The sequence below is a fragment of the Pomacea canaliculata genome, linkage group LG6, assembly GCF_003073045.1.
Source record: "Pomacea canaliculata isolate SZHN2017 linkage group LG6, ASM307304v1, whole genome shotgun sequence".
Classification (NCBI taxonomy): Eukaryota; Metazoa; Mollusca; class Gastropoda; order Architaenioglossa; family Ampullariidae; genus Pomacea; species Pomacea canaliculata.
The window spans coordinates 29,262,577-29,284,336 of NC_037595.1; the positions used below are offsets into that span (position 1 = coordinate 29,262,577).

General features: G+C 36.5%; 1 protein-coding gene across 1 annotated transcript; it reads right to left on the reverse strand.

Moving 5' to 3' along the window:
• Nucleotides 1-653: 653 nt before the first annotated feature.
• Nucleotides 654-19,987, reverse strand: LOC112566376 (transient receptor potential cation channel subfamily A member 1 homolog). The gene is made up of 25 exons (XM_025242534.1): nucleotides 18,771-19,987; nucleotides 18,353-18,521; nucleotides 17,695-17,834; nucleotides 16,853-17,059; nucleotides 15,699-15,911; nucleotides 14,970-15,063; nucleotides 13,937-14,132; nucleotides 12,741-12,924; nucleotides 11,702-11,809; nucleotides 11,308-11,396; nucleotides 11,050-11,196; nucleotides 10,741-10,852; nucleotides 9,784-9,920; nucleotides 9,077-9,198; nucleotides 8,753-8,938; nucleotides 8,109-8,206; nucleotides 7,059-7,159; nucleotides 5,590-5,698; nucleotides 5,092-5,223; nucleotides 4,265-4,465; nucleotides 4,166-4,168; nucleotides 3,510-3,680; nucleotides 3,105-3,173; nucleotides 2,797-2,967; nucleotides 654-2,492 (listed from the first exon to the last, which is right to left on the reverse strand). Exons 1-25 carry the CDS (start codon nucleotides 18,879-18,881, stop codon nucleotides 2,283-2,285), a joined length of 3,480 nt encoding a protein of 1,159 aa, XP_025098319.1. The 5' UTR covers nucleotides 18,882-19,987; the 3' UTR covers nucleotides 654-2,282.
• Between the last annotated feature and the right edge of the window lie 1,773 nt (nucleotides 19,988-21,760).

Below are 21,760 nucleotides of genomic sequence, written 5' to 3' on the forward strand. Positions count from 1 at the left end.
AACATCACAGAGTGTAAAACTTGGTTGTTTGTTATCATTATCTAGTTAAAATTAAAAAAGAGTAAAGGTTGTCCCCTACCCCCACCTTTTTTTTTTTTTGTTGCTGTTGTTGGAGAGGAAAGTGTTTGAGACCTGACTCTTCTCACGACCAGTTGGGTGTATGAGCATGGTAACTATCTCTTCTTACTCTCTGCCTTACCTTCCCTCAACACTCTGTGAAGTCAGGTACACATTACTGACAGCTGGGTTGACTGGGGGAAAGTTTGCTGCACAATATGTGTATTGCCAGCATCATCTCAGCAACATGTTAATAATGCCTTGCACAATGTTTTAGCAGCTACCATATCACAAGGTGATAGGACAATTTGTAACTTAATTGTAATATTATGGGACCACCATCATATATACAGACTGTTGACTGTAGCATCATTATACAATGCATAGCTGTATGTGTTTAAACAAAGTATGAAGATTCATAGGAAAGGCAGTGCATTAAACTATTTATAGACTATACTATATTTATAGAAATAAAAATTCTAAACTGTGTCTTAAATTATAACAAAGGAAAATGATGAACTATAAAGCAGACAAAATAAACCTTCATGCAGCAAATGCTGACTTCAATAAAATTATGACCTAAAAAAAAATAAGGTAACTGGTACTTAAACTCTATGCCAAAAATCACACAAAGAATATGCTGGCCATGAAATCCATTGTATAAACAAAATGGCAGAAAAGTTAGAATATCACAAACATTATTCACTAACATTAATGAGTAAAGCATCACAGTGGTAATCAGATCATTAATTAAAAGTGATTGATCATGCTTGAAAAGGTAAGCAAAATCTGTGATATCCAGATTATTAGGTGCACTTGTGAAATTAAAGTGCCTACATCACTAAGTTCATAAGACATAGCAAACACTCATAAATCTCTACAAAAATATCTATTAGACATGTAACATTACTGATACCTTCATGATAAATATTACTAAACAAAAACCTCAAGTTTTACATTTTTTTCCTTAATTTAGAAGAGCTGACTTTGGATTGCACGAGATGTGGAGCACTTTCTGTCTGGGTATTTAAAGATATTTTTATGAAGACATTAAATATGTAAGCTAGCTAGCCACTATAACAACAATGTATATTACCGAGCTAAAGCCTTCAGTTTAGGGGATGATGAGGAAAATCTAATAATAATTTTGACTTTTAGGTCAAACTTCTACCTTAGGGCAGGAATATTTCGATACATGGAGGGAGGTGAGGCACACAAGCAATATTATGTACCTTGGCATTGCAAATTACTTTCATCTGGCCTGACAAGAACCCTGCTTTTCCTCCCCCCGAGGACAGCGGAAGTTTAAACATTATCCTGTAATCACAGCTGATCATGAAGTGCACAGCAGCATCACTACAGTTTTATCACTGATTCCATGAGAGCAAAGTAAATATTTTAACTATAAATTGGTAATACAAATACCATTAAAATGCATACAATAATAAATTCTTAGGATCAGCAAGTTCATAGACTATAAAGTGGTTGAGCTGACCAGACTGATGTGTGTGCGCAAAATATTGGTGCAGTCTTAAATTACAATGTTGTCCAATGTTTGGCATAAAAGATGTATGACACAGTTTCTTCTATACAGCACTGTCTCATTTGGAGTCAGTGGTAACATCTTAAAATGTAGAAAATAAATATAAATTAAACATTCCAAATCAGTGTAAATCTTAAAAAAAAACATAGCCTAATGCATTCAAATGCAAAATATTTCTCTAAAATTTGGCACAAAGTGGATAAACGATGCTATACACATTCTCTAAGATAATCATACATAAAATATGACTTGTGGTAATTATGATTTAGTAGGAAATTAAAATCTTGACTTACAGTCTTTTGAGAACAATGACTTAGAAGTAATCAGATGTCACAAAAAGCAAATTATATGTGCATAGTGTAACAAGTTGGATTGGAAATGGTGAGAGGACTTAGTCTTGCTGCTCAGACTTTAAAGAAACATCAAAGATGATCTAGTGGATATACATTTACTGCTTTGTCCCATCTGACCGAGCAGTTTTTTGTGTTTTAAGACCTACTTGTAAATTTCTCTTGAAAAACACTTTCGTAATACAGTATATTTTTGTCAGTTTCTGTCTGCAACTACTCTTTCAATAGAAGCTTCAAGTCAAACCTGTTTGAAATAGCCTAGTTCAAAATTTCCCCATCACCTAGATTGAAAAAAAAAAATCATATAAGGTAAAATTTGTCTGTTGAAGGGTTTAGGAACCAAGTCCCGAGTCAATCTTTTCTACCTCATCCTCTTCTTGGTAATCTTCATCTTCCCAGACAATCCTGTTTTCACGAATGATGGCACGCAGCATAGATTCCAAACGTTGAGAAGATTCCTGGAGATCTGTTACAGTACGCTTAAGTTTTTTTACATCTGCACCTAATTTTTCTTGCTCCAATAGCACTTTTTCAGTTGTATCCTGTACAAACAAGTTGATAAATAGCTTTTAAATAATCTTCCACCCTTCTCTGTGTATTGTGCCTTTTTTGTACCATTTTTTGTGGTAAATGTGTTCTACATAAGCCATAAGAACAATTCACTTACTTTTTTTACAAAATAAAATTATTGTAAACTTCATTTCATGAAAGGTATGTTGAGGTAAGGTGTATAGACAAAGAAAATCTTTTATATTTCATTATTTTCAAATATTGCTTAATGTGACTGGGTGCAGTAAAGAGGAGACTTTGGACACACAGACACTAATTAAAAAACAGAAAACTCACTAGTTCTGGATGAAGTGCATCCTGCAAGTTTTTGGCTGTTAAACCAGAAGAAAAGAACCGTCTGAAAGGGTATTTTTTAATGGTGTTCGGTTTAATTGTCTTGCTCTGTAAAAAGGCCTTGCGCCAGATAAAATCTGGTATCACCTTCTCCACATCCAGTGTCAGTTCAACCTGTAACATAAACCTAAATGCTTACATTTTTAAAATTCACTAATACTTCAACACAAAAATAGCCAAACAAAAATTCTGGCCAATGGTTCATTTTAGTCAGATAAAGACAATGTATGAGATAACCACACCAGGCATACCTGCATAGCCAAACGCTTCAGTGATGCCTGCTCTTGGACTGCCTTGATGTCATCAACTGCAAGACCCACCTAGAAGTCGCGTCCACAGCAAACAATGCATGCTATAAAATTTAAAAAGTTTAAGCCTGTGAAGAAAATCAACTGAATTAATATAGCTTCAAATCAGTATTTTCTTTAGTTACATACAGTGGCTTACTATACAATAGCAATTGCAGAAAATTATTTCAAAATATATAAACGAGCTCTTAGACTAAATTTTTTTTTTAAAACAAAATTAATTTGCCTTTTCCTTTTGAAATAGTACTAAAATTGTTATTGCACAATCTAAGGGGAGCTTTTTTCCCTGCAAAATTGTTTTTTTTTCTTTAATCATCAATTTTCTTCTCATACCTGCCTTACACATACCAGTAAGTTCATGATGAGTATTGACATGACCACTAAGAAGATGACAAAAATGATGTATGTGATCCCAGGATAGAGTATATCCTCATCACTATGAAAAATGTCTTTAAAATCAATCTCTCCAATCATCATTACTGTGGTTTTAATTAGTGAGTCTGGCACAGTTTGAAACACCACTGGACAACCAAGAATAAGACATCATTTCAAACACAGTCAAACAAGCAATCAGATGAAAGACAATAGTCAGGTGATGTCAAAAGTATTTTTCTGTTAATGATACAAATGAATTTTACATCGTAAGAAACACATACCAATGCTGAGAGAAAAATATTTAAAGTAATTTTTTTAAACATCATGTCAAGGTGAAAGATGGAGCTTTATTCAAACTGATGCATCCCATAGATTATATCCTTTGTTTCTGATATCTAAAATACAAATAGAAATTACTGTTTTAAAACAGTTAAAATAGTGTACATTCAGCTACATCAGAGAAATAGTTCTAATGTTAGCATCATTGTATGATCACACTTTTGGGGATTTGTTCATCAACAAGTCTCCTCCCCCAAGTTTTTTTCCTTACCCCAAGAAAGTGGTAAGCTGCTTAAGGAATTTCGCAGTAACAAATTCTGTCACTGAGTGCAACACAAAATCTAGAAAAGTTTCTTCAGTTACATAGCAAAAAAAAAAAATGTATTTGCTTGCTAACATGCACACTATCCCCAAAAACCTAAATAGTAAAGGAGAATGAAAAGAATAACCTGATTTTGAAGAACTGTGTAGAAAGCAAGTGCAAAGGCAATGATGAAGAGGAGGAAGACAACAAAAAATTGTAAAAAGGTGTAGAGGACATCTGTGAACATCACCACATAGATGCCAAACTGTGGGAACTTCTGGATAAACAGCAGCAAGTTCAGCCAGGACAAGAAGATGCAGACAGCACCGAAAGACCACTGCCATGGCTATTTTCACAGAAAACAGACATTTATATGCTTCAACTGGAGAATATTTTATTGGTTATGTTGCTAGAAAAATATAGTTTACTACATCTATATCAAAGTAAATAGCCTTTGTTGGTTAGTTTGCATTTTTTGCATACAGGCAGGGAGGTAAGAAATCTCTTCCAAAAATTTTATTAATGTTTTTTTTTCTGTCATTTGTATATCTCTCTACAAATAGAAAGCCATCTTTAATCTGTTCAGTGTGATTGTATTTCGGTAGATGCCATTAAAAAGAAAAAGTCATATCCATTAATATGATGCTTGATAGTCATGCACAGGAAATGTACCTAAATGTTACAAATAAACATGTGTGTATATATAGCCTATATATCTGGCTCATACACTATGCTTGAACCTTCACCATGTCGTCACAACAAGACATGCAATGCCAATGAAGTGATCAATTTTGTTGTTTTGTTCTAGGCATAAGTGCAGTTGAAACTGCTTTTTGAACATGAGCAAATTCCATTGTTACACACACACGCACATATCCAAATGGTATTTAACTTGTCAAAGATTGTCATATTTAAAAAATACTAATCCTGCAGTTTAAGTTTTAGAAGTCTTAACAAATAAAATGAACTCACATCTTTATAACCTGTTATTTCTTGACATGGCCCCAAGTCAACAACTAGAAGTATAGCAGTGATGTAAATGATCCATTCAATAAGATTGGTCCAGCCCAAATATGCCAGTTTCGCCTGATAAAATTGTAGCATCTGCATACCGATGAAGAAAAGAGCTAATTATTTTTTCACTAATATGAAATGCCATGATTTACAGATATGAAAAAATTGCATCTAAACCTAGTAGAATGAAATATTAACAAATTATTAAATCTCCACTCATTCAAGATTTTAACAGACTATAGCAAAACTGAAAATTGAAGGTACTTAAAACATTAAATTGGCTTTAAATTAATCAAACTTTCTAAAAATTAATCACTTCTGCAGTGAGAAAAAAGGATGGGAGTAGATGAGAAAAATAGAGTAGATAAGAAAATTTTAAATTTATTAAAACACAGTGAAAGAAAGGGGATAGAGAAAAAAAATTCATGTAAAATAGTTCTGGTTATTCTAACAAACCTCTTTAAGTAAGCTGATTACAGATAAGAGAAGGACAACAATCATAGCAACTGTGGCAAACACATTTGAATGAATGCTTTGGTGGTTTGTAAGGCATTCATTTTTCAATCTGTAACAGACAATGCAGAAACTGTTCCTTGATCTTTGTTTTGGTTATTGTATATGAAGTACATAAAACTGAAGATGAGAAAATATGTAGTGAGAGATGAACTTGAATACTTATGAATGGCGAATGTAGGTGTGTTTAATTTAAGCATGGATAATGTGCAAGATTGTTGGTAAGTTTTTATACAGTCTGATCTAAGAGCACCAAATATGAATTTAATTCAAATAGTTAAATTCTGTTTTTCTTTCATGGACATAGATCTACAGAGGTGTAACCAACAAGTCTGTCCCTGATTGCTATGTAGGGGTGGGCTAGTTGTACAAGAACACAACAAACATGGAATTTGCCGCATAACTTCATATTTTTTATTCAGAAATTCATTCGGTGGCTAGCCTGCCCTCTCTCTACTCTCAGCCTCCCTCATCTCTTATCTTACACTACTTATCCCATCTGTCGAAAGTTCCAGAAACCATAATTCACTTTTCCCACACTCTCATTAGGTGGGCCCAACCTTTCCCTGACATGCGACAGCAGTAGCTCCTGCCCACATAGTCCACATAGACCTCCTGTCCTTGCTAGGTGTATGTCCACCTGTGAAGTGTGATTGTGTTTGAGAGCATGTGTGCATGTATGCTTAAGCGTGCGGCGGTAGTGTGTGATGGTGGGTATGCATGCATATACATGTGCATGTGTGTACAGGTGTAATGACCTTGTGTAGATATGCATGCATATAAGTGTGTGCATGTACAAGCATGACTATCCTAAACGTGCATTTATAACCCCCATCCCGCACTGACACAAGACCTTCCCAAGTGGGTCAGGCGACTTTGGTTGTAACAGAGGTCCAACAGACACTAGTGGGACAGCTAAAGGATGGCAGCAGGCATGGGAAAGGAAAGTTTGACCTACTACCCTCTACAAAAATAAAGAAATAACTTACTACACCATTAAAGTGTTACAGAGGCACAAACTAAAACATGTGAACACACTCAGATTTATATGATCCTGTAATGTGCTTGCATGTGTATGCATACACACAAGCAAGTGTGCCCAAATATATGCTCCCTTCATGTTTATATCTTTTTTCCCCACTCTAAATCAAATTTACTCATTTTGTCATATAATATTTAACATTATTTATGATAAGATAGTGATCATTTGTAAAATGACTGATCTAATAATTTGTTATTTATATTTTATTGTTGCTATTTTGAGGAAAGGCTCCATACCATTTTCCCTCATATTGAGAAACTTTGTGATGGTAACACCACTTAAACTAAAAATCAGTAAACTTACTTCTCTTTTGGAAATTCGATGACAGTTATGTAACCAGTGAGGAAACTGAGAAAAATAATGTAGACACAGAGAAAGGTAGTAGAAAAATCGTCCAAAGGAATTCCACTTGTGTCTCAGCAGTGATGTCACCAGTGGATGGCCCAAGAGCTCCACACGTTTTGAGGTGACCTTCAGAATGAGTATCAGCTCTTTAAGAAATGCCAGTACAAAATCAAATCAAACAAAAACTAGAAGCAAAAAGATAATATCATAAACAATTTCTCATAAAAACTTAGCCATTATATTGAATCATCACATGAACAGCAACATTCAACATGACTTTTACAAGCTTTGCATATTAGAATTCAGTATTTTACAAAGCATGAATTTCTAGATAACTACAATATCACAATACAATATGACATTTAATCTAGAAAATGAAGTTTAAATAGGGATTTTTGTTATGCAAGTCATTAAGAACACTTACATTCATCTTATTTCATCCCCAAAATACAGTCTCTCATAACAGATGATTTCAATCTCTACTGCTCAACATGAAGAAAAATATTGTGTCATGTTATATATCTTTTGATCATTCTCTTGTATATGCAGACATGTACATATGTAATCTTTTGATCTCCTTTCTCTATCACTCAGGGCAAGATGATAATCTACTGATTAGACCAAAGGTATCTGAACCCAGAGGTGTACTGGTTTGATACTGTGTGGTGCAGTGAACTTCCCCCAGTTGATCCAGCTGCTGAGAATAGATACCTGAATCCATAAATGGGTGAGGGAGGTAAGGTAGAGAGGAAGAAGAGTTGCATGAGTACCACCCTCACAAACAACTACCTCTGAGAAAGCATGGTTTCAAGCACCTCACTCCCCAGTGACAAATGGATTATGGGATGGTCTTTACCTAACATTCCCTTTCTTTCATTTTTTACATGCTTTAAATAAAATACACATGTAAGCTAAGTAACTCAGTGTGTAACCATTTAGTCTGAACTTTGGATGTTAAAGTTGCTTTAAATTTGTTTCTGATAGCATCATAAGAGTATATGTGTCAATAGCTTTCGTTCTGCAATTAATAGGTCAAATAATTTTCCAAGCTGGTAAGTAGATAAAGGGTACCCACCATGATGTATAGGGGATGATTTTTTTTAAGATAGTTTCTGTCTAAAGTATATGGCTGAGCTTTTGGCAGAAGATGTCCATTATCATCATATGCGATACCTGGACAGAGAACTGATGTTTATCCTCTCTTGATAATAATTTTACACTAATTACAACTTGGTTTACTTCTACAACAAATCTGTAAATCTAATTTTGCTAATAAAAGTAAAAGAATCATAATTACCACATTTTATTTTCAATTGAGCTTTCACTAATTCTGCTTCCTTTAGCTCATTTTGAGAATCTCTATATTAGTTTCATATTTAAAAGAAATCGAAATACTAAAGATCAACTTATAAATTAAATAGATTAGCTATTATCTTTATGATGCATTTCTCAACTCTAAGTGTACTGAGGATTTACATGTCAAGCAATTTTTTACACAAGTAATCTGAAAAAAGCTATTTCATACGATGTAAGCCTATGGCTCAACTAAATGCACATAACAATAGTGTATTTAAAAGTTGTATAAGTATTAAAGTGTTATTTCTGAACATTGTGTTTGAACCATATTGCATGCTGTGGGATGTGCGCTTGTGTGTGTGTGTGTGCGTGGATGGAAATCAATGTCCTACATGAATCTAATAATATTTTGTATCCTCTTACCTGGACTCAACACTGCATCACTTGTGGAAGGGCCTGAATGAAGATGGCTTCTGTATTCCTCATCAATCCAGGGAGCACAGGCATCATCCAGAAATTCATAGTTGAACGTGACCTCATATTCAGGATGCTCTGGATTCTTCTCTTGACCATAGATCAGGCACCGATCAAAGACTTTCTCTGCCACAGCTGCAGGAATACTTCCTAATGCATATCATGCAGATACGCTGCTTTGGATACACAAGGTCACATAAAAAATACAGTGGCACATACATGCTAGCGCACACACACACAGTATATACTTACAGTGATAAACATCATTAGTACCTGGCATTTTTTTAATAAGTTTTCTCAGTGGTGTCTCAATGTTGTCTGTACCAGGCAGTTTAGTTGAATTTCTCAGTGCCTTAATCCAGACGTTGGAATTGATGATCGTCATTGCAACATCTCTGTAAAACAGATTCTACTTAGTTTAGGAATGATGGATTGTATTATATTTGTAAGGAAAGAAACACAAATGTAACAAGAAATGACAAAAATTCTATCTAATGGATTAGAAATTCAACCCCTGAAGATAAGAAAAGAAATCAGGCAATGAGACAGTTTATGCGTCTTGTTATCATATGGGGAGTAAATGATGGAAGTTATCAGCAAAAATCAAGCAGAAGTGATAGAGACTTTCCAAAACATGTCTCAGAAAAATATGGCCAAACATAATCCCCAACAAAGAACTCATAAAAACCAACTGCACGAATGCAACAAACACAATCTAGAAAGAAAACTAGAGATGGCCACAGAATGTGTGCAGAATTAGAACAAATGCAGCACTCAAATAGCTCTTAATTAGACAGCTGATGTTAAGAGGCAATATGAACAAAGAAGTAGGAGCTGACATTGACATAATGAAATACGTTTGCTGACAAACCATTGAGGCCTCTAGCAGATGCTTTATGTACTGTCTAGATATGAAGTAGCCAGAAGCACAGCAAAAACAAAAAAATTGCGTTAAAAAGATAAAGAAAGGAGACACCTACACGTGCATGTTTTCAATGGCCAGGTCCAGACAATTGCAACCCCTAGAATCTTCCAGTGTGACATTAGCATTCCTGTCTAAAAGTAACTGGACCACCCTTGGGTGGCCATGCCTGGCTGCAAGATGAAGAGGTGTTGTCTGCACATACAAGACGCACACAAATAACATATAACTGACATGCATACACATATTGCACAATGAGAGCATCTTAAGTGATCACAACTGGACAAGTTTGGGCTTTGTTGTGTGAAGGACAGTGGACAAAGCCAAATTTAAATAAAGTTTGCTGAAATGGACCAAGACAAATCAGTTTTGGGAATCTGAGTTTTGTACTCTGCCTGTTTTTTCAAGCCCACGCAAATAGCATGTGCACAGGGTTTAATCACCCTCATTTTATTACAAATCACGCACAACAGCTAAGCACACCACAAACATTTTTACCCAAACCAAATCGCCTAAAAAAGTGAGGAAAGTGATTATTAGCAGGGACCATAATAGAGCTTTCATTGAGCTGCAGCCACTAAACAATCATCTATTATAATGGCAAAAAACAAATATCCAAATATGTGGCAGACATGCCTCTCTCACCACCTGAAAATACCTTCTTTTTAAACATAAAGTCTCCTATAATAATAATAATGATTCAGCTCACTCTTTAGTTATTCCTTTTCATCCATGCAAAGTTTCATGTTTGTCATAGTTTTATCTGTCTGCTGACACTGATGTTTCTTGTATAATTGACTGTCAGCTATCTGAAGTTTTTTGCATGCAATGAATTGCACTCACACCCACAAGAAGAAATGCAACTTTACAAATTGTTATTATTATAAACACTATTATAACCAGAGGAAAAAAGTGTAGCAAATTTCTTGATTATAAATCTATGCATAGGATGAATAATGTAAATTTTTCTGTGTATTTTTTTAATTTTGCACACAGGCATGTGAAATGAGCTCACCTTGTTTTTGTCTACAGGGTCTATTGGGGCATCATTGCTCAGCAATACATGGCATGTCTTGGTCCATCCTTTAGCAGCTGCTAAATCTAGTGGAGTCCACTGGTTGTAGTTCCTATTAGTGTGTACCATAACATTGTTTTCTCAAATTTTATTTCAACCCATAATGCATAAAAAATAGCCTAAACAATAATTTAAATATATGCTGAATAAAAAGTAGGACATTTTCAAGAACAACATTTGGGAAAAAAAGGGCAGAAATAAATTACACTATTTTTCCTGGGAACTCTAAAAATGAAAATGGCACGATACCTTGCAGATACATGAGCTCCCAACTCTATTAGAAGAGCAGCCATTTTGTTATGACCATACTGTGCAGCTAGGTGAAGAGCAGTGTTTGACTTTTCATCCTCATTGTTGATTACTGACTTGTCACGACGAATGATTTCCCGAACAATACTGCATGTAAAAGGAAAAAATGTGTAAACAAAGCAGACCTCTTTGAGGTTGCATACAACATGTTACCATCACACATGTACAGTACTTAGATTACAATAAATCATTCCTTACTTTGTGCGTCCAAATTTGGCAGCAAGGTGAAGTGGTGTTTGCTCTTCTTCATTCTTGGCATCAATATCAGCATTGTTTGCAAGGAGGTACTGTAAAAAACAAATATGTATCTAGACATTTTTGGCACAAGTTATAAAATATGTCCACATCTAGTTAATATCATCAGTGTTCTAACAAAAAAATTACTCGACCTTCTTTTGAGTAGGAATGATTCATAAGTCTGAAAGTCCACTTGTGAAATTGTTAAGAGAAGATTATCTTACTATATCTTACTTCTCAGAGAGGCTAGCTGGATAAGAGCAATGGAAGAGGAAGTGGAAGAGAAAGTGTATACACAAGAACAAAACAAACAGGATTTAAGAAAAAATGGAGGTAAGAGGCAGTAACTCCAAACCTTCACAACATCCAGATGACCCTGCTGGGAAGCAATATGCAGAGGGCTATTACCATGTTGGTCACTGAAGTTGACGATTTGCCTCGTTTGAGGATGTTCTAGCAGCTTCTATTAAAATATACCATATAACCATGTCATTTCCACAGAATACCACATCAGCTGAGCATTATTTGGAGAATATTGGTCATCAGTAGTGGCATACTGAAGGAAGGGTAGGGGTAGGTAGGGACTGTCACCCAAGACACCACAAATGATTGGCCCACAAGCAATTTTTATTTTTTCTGCCTTAGTATTAATATTTGATTACGCTCATGTTTCCAAAACAACCTCCCTTCCACCACTTTTGATCGCAGAAAATCTTAAAATTAATAACCATCATCAACTGAGTCTCTTTTGATTTGTCTTCTACCAAAGAAAGTGAGTATTTAATTGGTATGATAAGCAATGGCCACAATTTGCTTCGCTCATTGTGGAATCAGAACCCCTTTTACAGCACTGATCCATTAAAAAAAAATATCCTTCTAAGTCAGTGTACTGAGATGCACTGGCATTTCAGCAATTCACACAAGAACTATCTCACAGTGCTTCTGACATCTTTGACCTCAGTAACCAGCCAGTAGATTCATGCGTAAAGGTAAAGATCATCCTCTGACCTTTTCCAGGTCCTTAAAAATAGGTGTTAGAGATCTCAATTTTCTTGGGGCCAGCTTTATGTGACAGTGGTGGCACTCTCCTCTCTTTTGCTGCCTTACTTTCCCCAACCCTTTACAGAGTCAGCTACCTATTTCTGACAGCTGGGTTGACTGGGGGAAGTTTGCTGCTATACACAGGTATCAAAGCACTCTAACCACTTGGCTATCTGCTTTCCCAGATTCATACGTACCAGGTGCTAAAATCGAGTGCAAAAATGAGCTCTCAAATATCTTGTTTTGTTGTTAGCTTGATTTAGTTGCTCTGGTGAACAATGAAGGATATAGATTTATAACCATAAGTGAAGCACACAGAGATGTACCAGGAGAAATATAGAAGGAAATCTTACTCTTAAAGCTTGCAACTTGTTTTCTTCAGCTGCCAGGAAGATGGCTGTCTTCTCATGCTTGTCCACAGCACTGTAGTCAGCACCTTTTGTCAACAACAGCTCCACTGTGTCAGCATGACCATAGGTGGCAGCTAGAAGAAGAGGCGTGTAGTTATCCTTGTCACGACGATTGATGTCTGCACCTCTTATGGAACATTAAAGTACACATTAGTGAGCAGCTACAAGCTAAAGTCTATACTACTAAAAATGGATGTCATTAAGCATTACAAGCTCATATATGGCAATACTCATGAAATGCTGCTACAGTTTGCTAATGATTCCCAAGTTAATGCTTCAAAAATAAAAAAAATAAAAATACTTTATTGTCTATCCAGGAGACCCACAGAAATTTCTTTTCGCTCACAAGGGCAGCATACATACTCATACAGACATTTAACACACAGCTAGGAGTAAGTTAGGAGTATCAAAGCAGTTTATGCACAAAAAGAAACATGTGTCTTCAACGAAAAACTGTTATAAAGTGGGTATAATGTTTTTTTGAGTGACAAAGGATGATTTATCACCAAGTGCAATAAGTTCAAATGGAAAATATACTAGTACTATACAGAGACATTTCCTGGGTTAGACTGAGCTCAGTGATATTGAACAAAAGCACCAAGAGAAACAAATCCAGTTTCACGCAAGTTTGCAAAATATGAAAAATTAAGGTCAGAGGGGAAGAGAGAGAGAAGAAAAGATGATAAGATGACTAGACTAGTTACTGGAGGTATTCATGAAAGATGAGAGTCTTAAGGCCAGCCTTGAAGGCTTTGAAAGGGGTCACTGTATGTGATGGAGGGAAAAGTATTTCAGACATTGAGGACAGAGAAGAAAAGGAGTGGTGTTCCTACTTGTTTTGTTTGATGCAAGGCACACACAGGAGATCTGCATGAGCAGACCAAAGTGAGAAACAACTGTCAGAGTGTCAACAGGTACGGGTATCAGATCATGATGCAACAACAGCAAAGTCTGATAGTTAGGAATGATGGTGAACCTAAAATAGCAACCAGCGTAATTCACAGAGGCATGATGCATCAAACTCGATCAGTTTTAAGGTAAGGCACAGGGAATTAATGCTACATTATATCTCACAAGTTTCACTTAACCTATGTTTAATTCTTGTTTAAAATAATTAAAACGTTGAAGACTTTATTTACTTCTCCAGTAGAAAATTGATAACTTCTGTATGATTGAAGGCTGCTGCGTTGTGTAAAGCTGTGGCTCGGTCATCGTTAACAGCATCGATACGTGCCGAATGATCTACTAGCAATCTGACAATTCGCATATCACCTGACATGGCTGCCAGGTGGAGCGGGTACATGTTCTGTTTGCGTGGTCTGTTAACTTCAGCTTCTACAAAGAAAATAAACCACAGCAATAAGGTGATCTCCATTTATTGATTAAAATATTTCTGTTTGACCTTAACACAGTTAGACTGGTACCTTAATATTCATGATGACAGTACTAATGAAACTGAAACATTTAAAAAAATCATAAAGAATAAACTAAAAATAACAGAAGGAACGTATATTACAGGTATTTTAAATATACAGAATTAAAACATCCTACCTCAGTCCATCCTAACACAGCACTTTCTTGCGAATCCAAATTAAATTACATATAATCCAGTGGACTTTCAAAATATTTTTCTTCCTGCTTATAACTGTCATAGGGTCAGCATTATTTCTAGCAAATTCTTTCTAACCATTATCAAACTTTGAAATTTTTGTAGCATTCATGCCTTCCCCCCAAAATTACAGCTTTCAAACTCTGGATTTATGAGTTAAATTCATTTGACAGGGATTTAAGGGTTTTCAATCCCCTCTCAAGCTGCCGTGAACAGTCTTGATGCCATCTTCCCACCCCACCTCCAAAAAAGAAGAAAAGAAATATCTAGAAAAATTTACATCTTCAATTTCTTCCTATTTTCATGTTAAGGGAAACAATCTATAACACAAAACGGTTTTCCTAGATAAATGAACACATTCTGCCCCTATACACAGCTTTGTAGATTTTTTTTAAAGAGAACATGAATAAGTTAAGGGCTGTGCTTCCATGTAGGCAACCTGACCACCAATTGTGACAACTTGGAAAAAGATAATGGCTAAAAGATTGTGAATATGAAGATGACTAAGACTATGTCACTAGACAAAGATGTTAGATGTTTTTTGATAAAAATCTGATTCTCACCTTTTTCAATACATAGTTGTGCCACCTCATAATGTCCATTGTCAATAGCCACATGCAAGCATGTGCTGTGTTTTATGTCAGTATCTGTGACCATCTGGACAGTTAAAAGTAAGAAGTCTCAGAAATCATCCATCACACTTCAGTTTTGTTGTTGCTGTTTATTTTATATCATGACATAAACTATTTTTCAAATTCCATTTCTTTTGTAATAATATTATTTACCATACTTCTGCCAATGGCTTTGTGCAAGTAGTGTCGTCAACACAAGTAAACATTTTCTCTCAAGGAATTTAATCGGCAAGTAAATTCCACCTTAGTAAAATTCCCCAGGTTTTTAATTATGTATAGAACTTTGGTAGATCAATTTAAGCTGGGATACCTTGTCATCTTCTTTACTTTATTTGTCACAATGCTATCTGTGTCATATGAATCCAACATGATCTAACAATTGTTCCCTCAGCACATGCAGTTTGTTCTCATACAAAATGTAATAGCGATAGTTACTTAATAACTGTCAACCACTTAAAAATATTATTTCTAATTAGCTCATATCAACCAGTAAAGAATGCAGCCCTATGCATCAAAGGAGCAACAAGGAATAAACTAACCAGTAAGCTACCATATCAGTTGTCTGTTTCTTACATATACATGTACTAACAGTACTTCTTCAGAGTATCTTGTAAATTACCAGCATCAATACTAGCGCCACTACAGCATTGCTCTACTCACATTTGAAATCATTTCTGGAAATCTGGACGCCGCTCCAAATAGAAGCTGCACTATTTCAGTACTGCCTGAGCCACATGCATGATGCAATGGTCTAGACTGTTCATTGTCTGTACTGCGGAGATCAGCTCCAGCCTCGATAAGCAGACGTGCAACTTCCACCTGATTATGGATAGCTGCCATATGCAGAGGGCAGATACCTTGCTTGTCCTTTGCCTACAGGAAAATGTATAATGCAGTTACTATAGGGACAATTAAATCAATTCCAGATTTAGTTTCCTTACTATGGAATTGTAATCATGTGTGAATAACTACAGATCTTTGGTTACTAAAATTGTGATCATTCAAATCTTCCTTTGGTTGACTTTGGTTTTGCCTGCTTTAAGAACAAACAGTTAATTTTTATGTTAAGTCTTCACGAGTGTTTAAAGATTTCTTGTTGATGAGATTTTCCTTCATTTCTTATTTAAAGGCACAAAAGTGAAAAGAAGTTTCTTTTCTTTTATGGTACTATACTATGATGAGTCAAAAGAAGTGCACTGGTAAAACAGAAGAACTAATTTGTTTAAAAGATGATGGTAGACAGACACAGTCAATATGAATATTCAGGTTTCTTTCTGAAGAATTCATTCATGCAATATTTACAGGACATGTCATTTGTGGCAATGGACTAAAAACTACTGACAGTGACATTGGCTGAAAAAAATGTCATGATTCATGTTGAAATGGACAAAGCAAAAAATGCTACAGAAGACTGGCATTTTGAGTGGGAGTGCTAATAAGGTAGTAGACAGTGAAATGCCAATTTCAGCAGGACCTGACATTTTGCTGTTGACAAACAGCAGCTACATATGCTTTAACCATAAAATGATTAGTAGCACTGGCACCAGAGTGTGTTTCCACAACTGGAAAGTATTTAAAGTGCATAGGAAACTAAACTTGTATGCCAGAGGTGAATGAGAATTCAAACTTTTATCTATATCATTAAATTTTCATCTTCACTGATAGCTCATTAACAAATAAACAAGGTAAAAATAACAGCCTACTCTGAACAGCAAACATTGAATGCAGCTGGAATTGTTTGCAAGGCTATTGGATTGGGTATATTTGTCCTGTGACAAACAGAACTTGAATAAATTCATTCTAGGGTGATTTACCTCAATATCCACATCCCCAAATCGAAGCAGATCTTTACATGCACAAACATTTCCTCGCATGGCAGCAAAGTGCAATGGTGTTTGCCCATAGGTGTCTCTGCAGTTGATATTGGCACCTTTAGAGATGAGATAACATATGACGCTGCTATTTCCTTGGAAAAATTCTCTGTCTCCTTCCTCCTGGAAAGGAATTCCATTGAGACCAGGCTGAAGGAAAGGACAAGAAGACTTTCTTAGGAACTGAATAGTTTGTCATCTCTTTGAAGTCTATTTAAGTGAAATTTAAAAAAAAATGTTTGATGAAGTGATGAAGGCTGCTTACACATGCATATATCAAAAGAGAAATCTCAAATCATGAAACTGAAAACACTTGCCACAGTGCTTTTCAAATTGTTTATATACTTATGTTATGGCAGTAGTTCTCATTTTGTGACACTCAGATACATGCAAACATCTGCATATATTATGCATCCACATGTACAACTCTCTCACAGACACACACACCTATCAACATTTAGCACATAAGTAACGTAACATAAATGTATCTACCTCCTACCAATAGTCATACGAACATCCATACAACATCGCCACCATCATAGCTCATTTACTTTGATTCCATTATCACAAGCAAACACTTTGTTTGTAGCTTGCACATAAAAAATTGTATGAAAAAGGGTCAAATTTTTGAAAGAAATAAAGTGCCTATGTCAGACACAAATGCTGCTGAAACATTTGTGTTTTTTTATTTTTTTTTGTTCTTAGCTACTTTATGTTTAACAAAAAACTACTTCTGCTGCTAGCTGCCTAGTGTAGGCCAAAATTATAAAGTGCAAGGTAAATACCACTGAAGGAGACAGATCTGCCAAACTGACAGGGGAGGCCATTCTGTTTTGCCCACGAGCATCTGTCCTTCTTCTGTCTTGTCTGTACCTAGCTGCATGGTGGAGAGGTGTGTCATCATCCTCACCCACTTTGTTCACATCTGTTTAAGGAAGAGACAATTACTTTAAATTTTATTAAAGTGACAATCACTTTTTGTTATCATCATTTGCAAGACCCCCAAGATATTGGCTGTGGTGGTGGTGGTAGCAATCATGATGATCAGCAGTAGGATATAATAAAAGTTACAAGAAAATTTATAATAACACCAAAGGCACTGATGATTCTGAACAACTTCCAACAAATCTTGCAGTTACCAGTTTCTTTGATCTTGATACCACAGGGTGATTAGCAACAGCTCACATGGCAGGCATTCAGCAATTATGCTTTATCACAGTACCAATCAATAACAACCACTTGTTTCTTGCCTTTTTATCCATCAATGAACCCTTAGAATTAAACAGGAAAGTTATTCCTAGTACTTGTCTATGTGCGTCATCAAGCAATGCACTTTCCCCTAAACTGCCTAGCTTAAACAAAAGAATGACTTGCTAGGTTTTTAAAACCCAAATGTTTGCGTGCATGCAGTTTTCTGTGAAACAACAGAAAGCTGTTATATACCTGCTCCATTTTCAACCAGTAATTTGACTACACCCAGGAAGTTATATCGAGCAGCATAGTGCAAGGGTGTCAGAGAATCATCATCATAATCGTTGATTTTCTTCCTAAGATGCACACCAAGATGCCGAAAAAGGATGTTCATATTGACTTCATCCCCATCTCTTGCACACTGAAAAGTTATTGCATTAACATGTCAGAGTGAACAAGTAACCAAATTAATGAATGTTTATAAAGCATCCATAAAGTCTTCAGCCAATAATGAATGTTAAAACTGATAAGGAAGTCAAGAATTACTGACAATGTCAAACAATCATTAAAAAAACTATACTGGTTAAAATATTTTAGTCATTAATTATCGATGACATACAGCTGCTATGTATGTGCAGTTTCAAACCTATGAGAACTCGATCATTCTTACCTGATGCAGGGTAAGGTTCAAAACATCAGCTGTCTCGCTCGGAGGTAGGAGACTGTATCCTGTCTCCAACCCTCCTGATTCTTCAGATCTCAGACTTGGAGTAGACGCCATGCTTGACGATTTATATATTTTTGTATCACAATTTGTGTGGCTATATACGAATCGCTGGCTTATTTATCGTCTTCGGATGCTAGATTTTTTTTTTTAAGGTTTCTAGCCTCAACGTGAGCTGTACAGAGCTAAGCTTGTCCATTCTAAGCCAAAAGTATCACCGCCTTCCAATCTGCCGCTGCCTTCTGGAGAAGACCATTCTCGCGGAAAACAGCTCCGGCCACCGGCTTACGTCCCTTTTGGTCCGTTCAGTCCTGCTCTGTGTCTGCCTCTCAAGTGGAACTTTCTATTCACATCATCTCGTGCACCAGCTTTCTAGCGTCCACAACCCAGTGGAAACAACAATTAAGTTGCTCGTCGAATGCCGTCAGCCTATAGCCCTTATCATCTCTGAGCTCCAGCATGTAGAGGGTCGTAATTTCCCCCGCTGCTTAAAATGGCAACACTCACCTGAGATATAAATCAGTTGGGAGCGCTGAAGACATACAGCATGGTAGTCTTCGACATGCTGCGTGAAGAGTCCATGACTACAGAACAAAATGTGGATTAACGAGGCGAGGGTTTTTTCTTTTCTTTTTTTGTCTGACGTAAGCGTTCGATTCAGTCTATTGTACAAATGTGACGTACAGCATGTAGGACTCTGTACATTGGATGCCGTTGTCAAAAAGTCAAAGTCGTCTCGTCTCCGTTACCCCAGGTAACTACAAACCGATCTTTGTCACTTGTCTCGCACCCTTGTACTTACAACATCCACACCCATGCCGACTTGTAGACAGTTATAAGCCGATAAAACTTCCTCATGTCGGTGTCACTCCGTGTTCTGCAGGGTTTGTGATTGCTGAGTAAAACGATACCGGGTAAATACTTACCAGAAAGGTCGCAAACCGATAGATCATCTTCGAGAGAGAAAAAAAAATAATATATAAATCTGCATTCTTTACCGCCTACCTGGCTGCCACCCACTATAACTCTCTGGCACCTGTCGATAGAAGGAAAGAAGAGAATCACTCAAGTTGCTGTGACTAGGAACCTTTTGTCATGATTTACTGATTCAGTTACTGATGAATTCATTAAGATTAGTGGTGGTGACCAGTTTCACCTCTCTCTACCACAGTTACCAGAAAATGAAAATAAGTAGAATCATGCGGCCTTTGAAAGCAAGCGATACTAAATCCAGTTAATGCATTTTCATGTGTTGATGCGTGAAGGATACAAGCTCAGAAAGCGCAGTTTTCTTTCTTTTTTCCTTTTTTCCCTTCCCTCCTTCTTTCTTTCTAATGTCCGCAAATAAAGCACAGGCACGAACCATGGGACAGATAAACATGACATTTACAGAGTCTAGACGACCGACTCACGGCATAGGCAGGTGAGTCTTCTATGTCAGCAAACCACTTGACGGGGTTATCACTTCTTATCGATCGAGAGCTCGGGAGTGATCTTCGATAATTGTAGGCAGCTTTCTTTCACAACATGAAGGAAGCATGAGGACAAGCTAACGTCCAACACAGAAATATATCATGCATATGCACATCCGACATAATGAGATATACATGACATGCACACGTTCGAACACAAATGGTTACACGTATATAAATGAATAAATACACGCATACAAAATTCTCACAAAGTTAGCAGAAATATCAGTAAAAAATATCTCGACATTCAGAATAAAATCCTAGGTATTACTTAAATGTGCTTCAGATTGCATCGTAGCTAATAAAGCTGATTTATATAGTAATGTATGTGCATTAATATATATTTAATGCATGGCGGACCCACAACATACTTAAAGCATTAAAAATAATTTATTTTATCTGTATCACAAATTAGAATTTCTCGTCTATGTCTGGAACAAGCAACAATTATACAATCAACTGCATCGACAGCATGTAAACACTATCTCATCACGAAAGGTTGGTTTTGTTCACTGATGAGCGACACGTCAGGCATCCATGCGCCACATTTACTTATCTAAGCCAGGAACATTGTAAAGAGTCTGTTGACACGATAATAAGGCTACAGGAAAAAAACTGTAGGTATTTGTTTCATCGTTGATCTTCGTGATTTAGGAATAGGTGAGGACCCTTGGCTGTTTCGCTGTCCTAGTAACATACGGACCCACAGTGATGGTGTAAGTTGTGTATCTGTAATAAATCTGTAGAGTGTAGACACTACATGCCAACCATAGAGTGTCACCCTCGCGGTGCGGGATTGAGGGTCACATTATCTATTTGTAGTGCTTACAACTTTCTGTTTTGCAACATTTGCACGTGCTGACACGTACACATTTTTCTTCCTTCATTTTCTACATTTCTTCCTTTGTCTCCAGCTCATTTCTTTCTGTTTGCACCTACCTCAGTCTTTCTTTGTCTCTCACTGTTTCAGTGTGTCTATGTACTGGACACTGAGGTTACTAGGCCGACTGACGTGGCTAATTTTGCTAACTGTTTAGGGAGGGGTCGACATACCGGCATGCTGTTGCCGAGTTCTGAGACAGTTGCATGTTACTCAACATTCAGCGCTGTTGCCGAGTGTTTAGAGAGGGCTTTATATTACTCTTAATACATTTTTCACGACAGTTTCTGGCAGTGGTAATAGTTTTGCTCAGTTTCCGACGTCATCCTTGAAGAAAACGCTCATGTTTTACCTGTATCGATGTTGGGGCCAGAGGTCTCGCGTGGAGTGGGTGCTATAAGCGCTTCCGACTTTCATTTCCAAAGTAAAAGGAAATTTCAAGGAATCGGTGTACATGCAGATACCAAGTAGGCAAACTATTTAGAATGGTTACAACAAACCGTGCACCCACCACAGAGCCTAATCCAGCAAAATCCACTAGGGGATTAAGGGGGATTATGTCCGTGCTAAGAAACCAATGCAGC

What these genes read in the sequence shown, in the direction of transcription:
- LOC112566376 (XM_025242534.1), bottom strand. Translation starts at nt 18,881, where the DNA reads ATGGCGTCTACTCCAAGTCTGAGATCTGAAGAATCAGGAGGGTTGGAG. An exon ending in TGATGCAGTGTTGAGTCCAG is followed by an intron (nt 8,207 to 8,752) that starts GTAAGAGGATAC and finishes TTCTCTGTCCAG; the next exon opens with GTATCGCATATGATGATAAT. An exon ending in TACTCATCATGAACTTACTG is followed by an intron (nt 3,174 to 3,509) that starts GTATGTGTAAGG and finishes CGCGACTTCTAG; the next exon opens with GTGGGTCTTGCAGTTGATGA.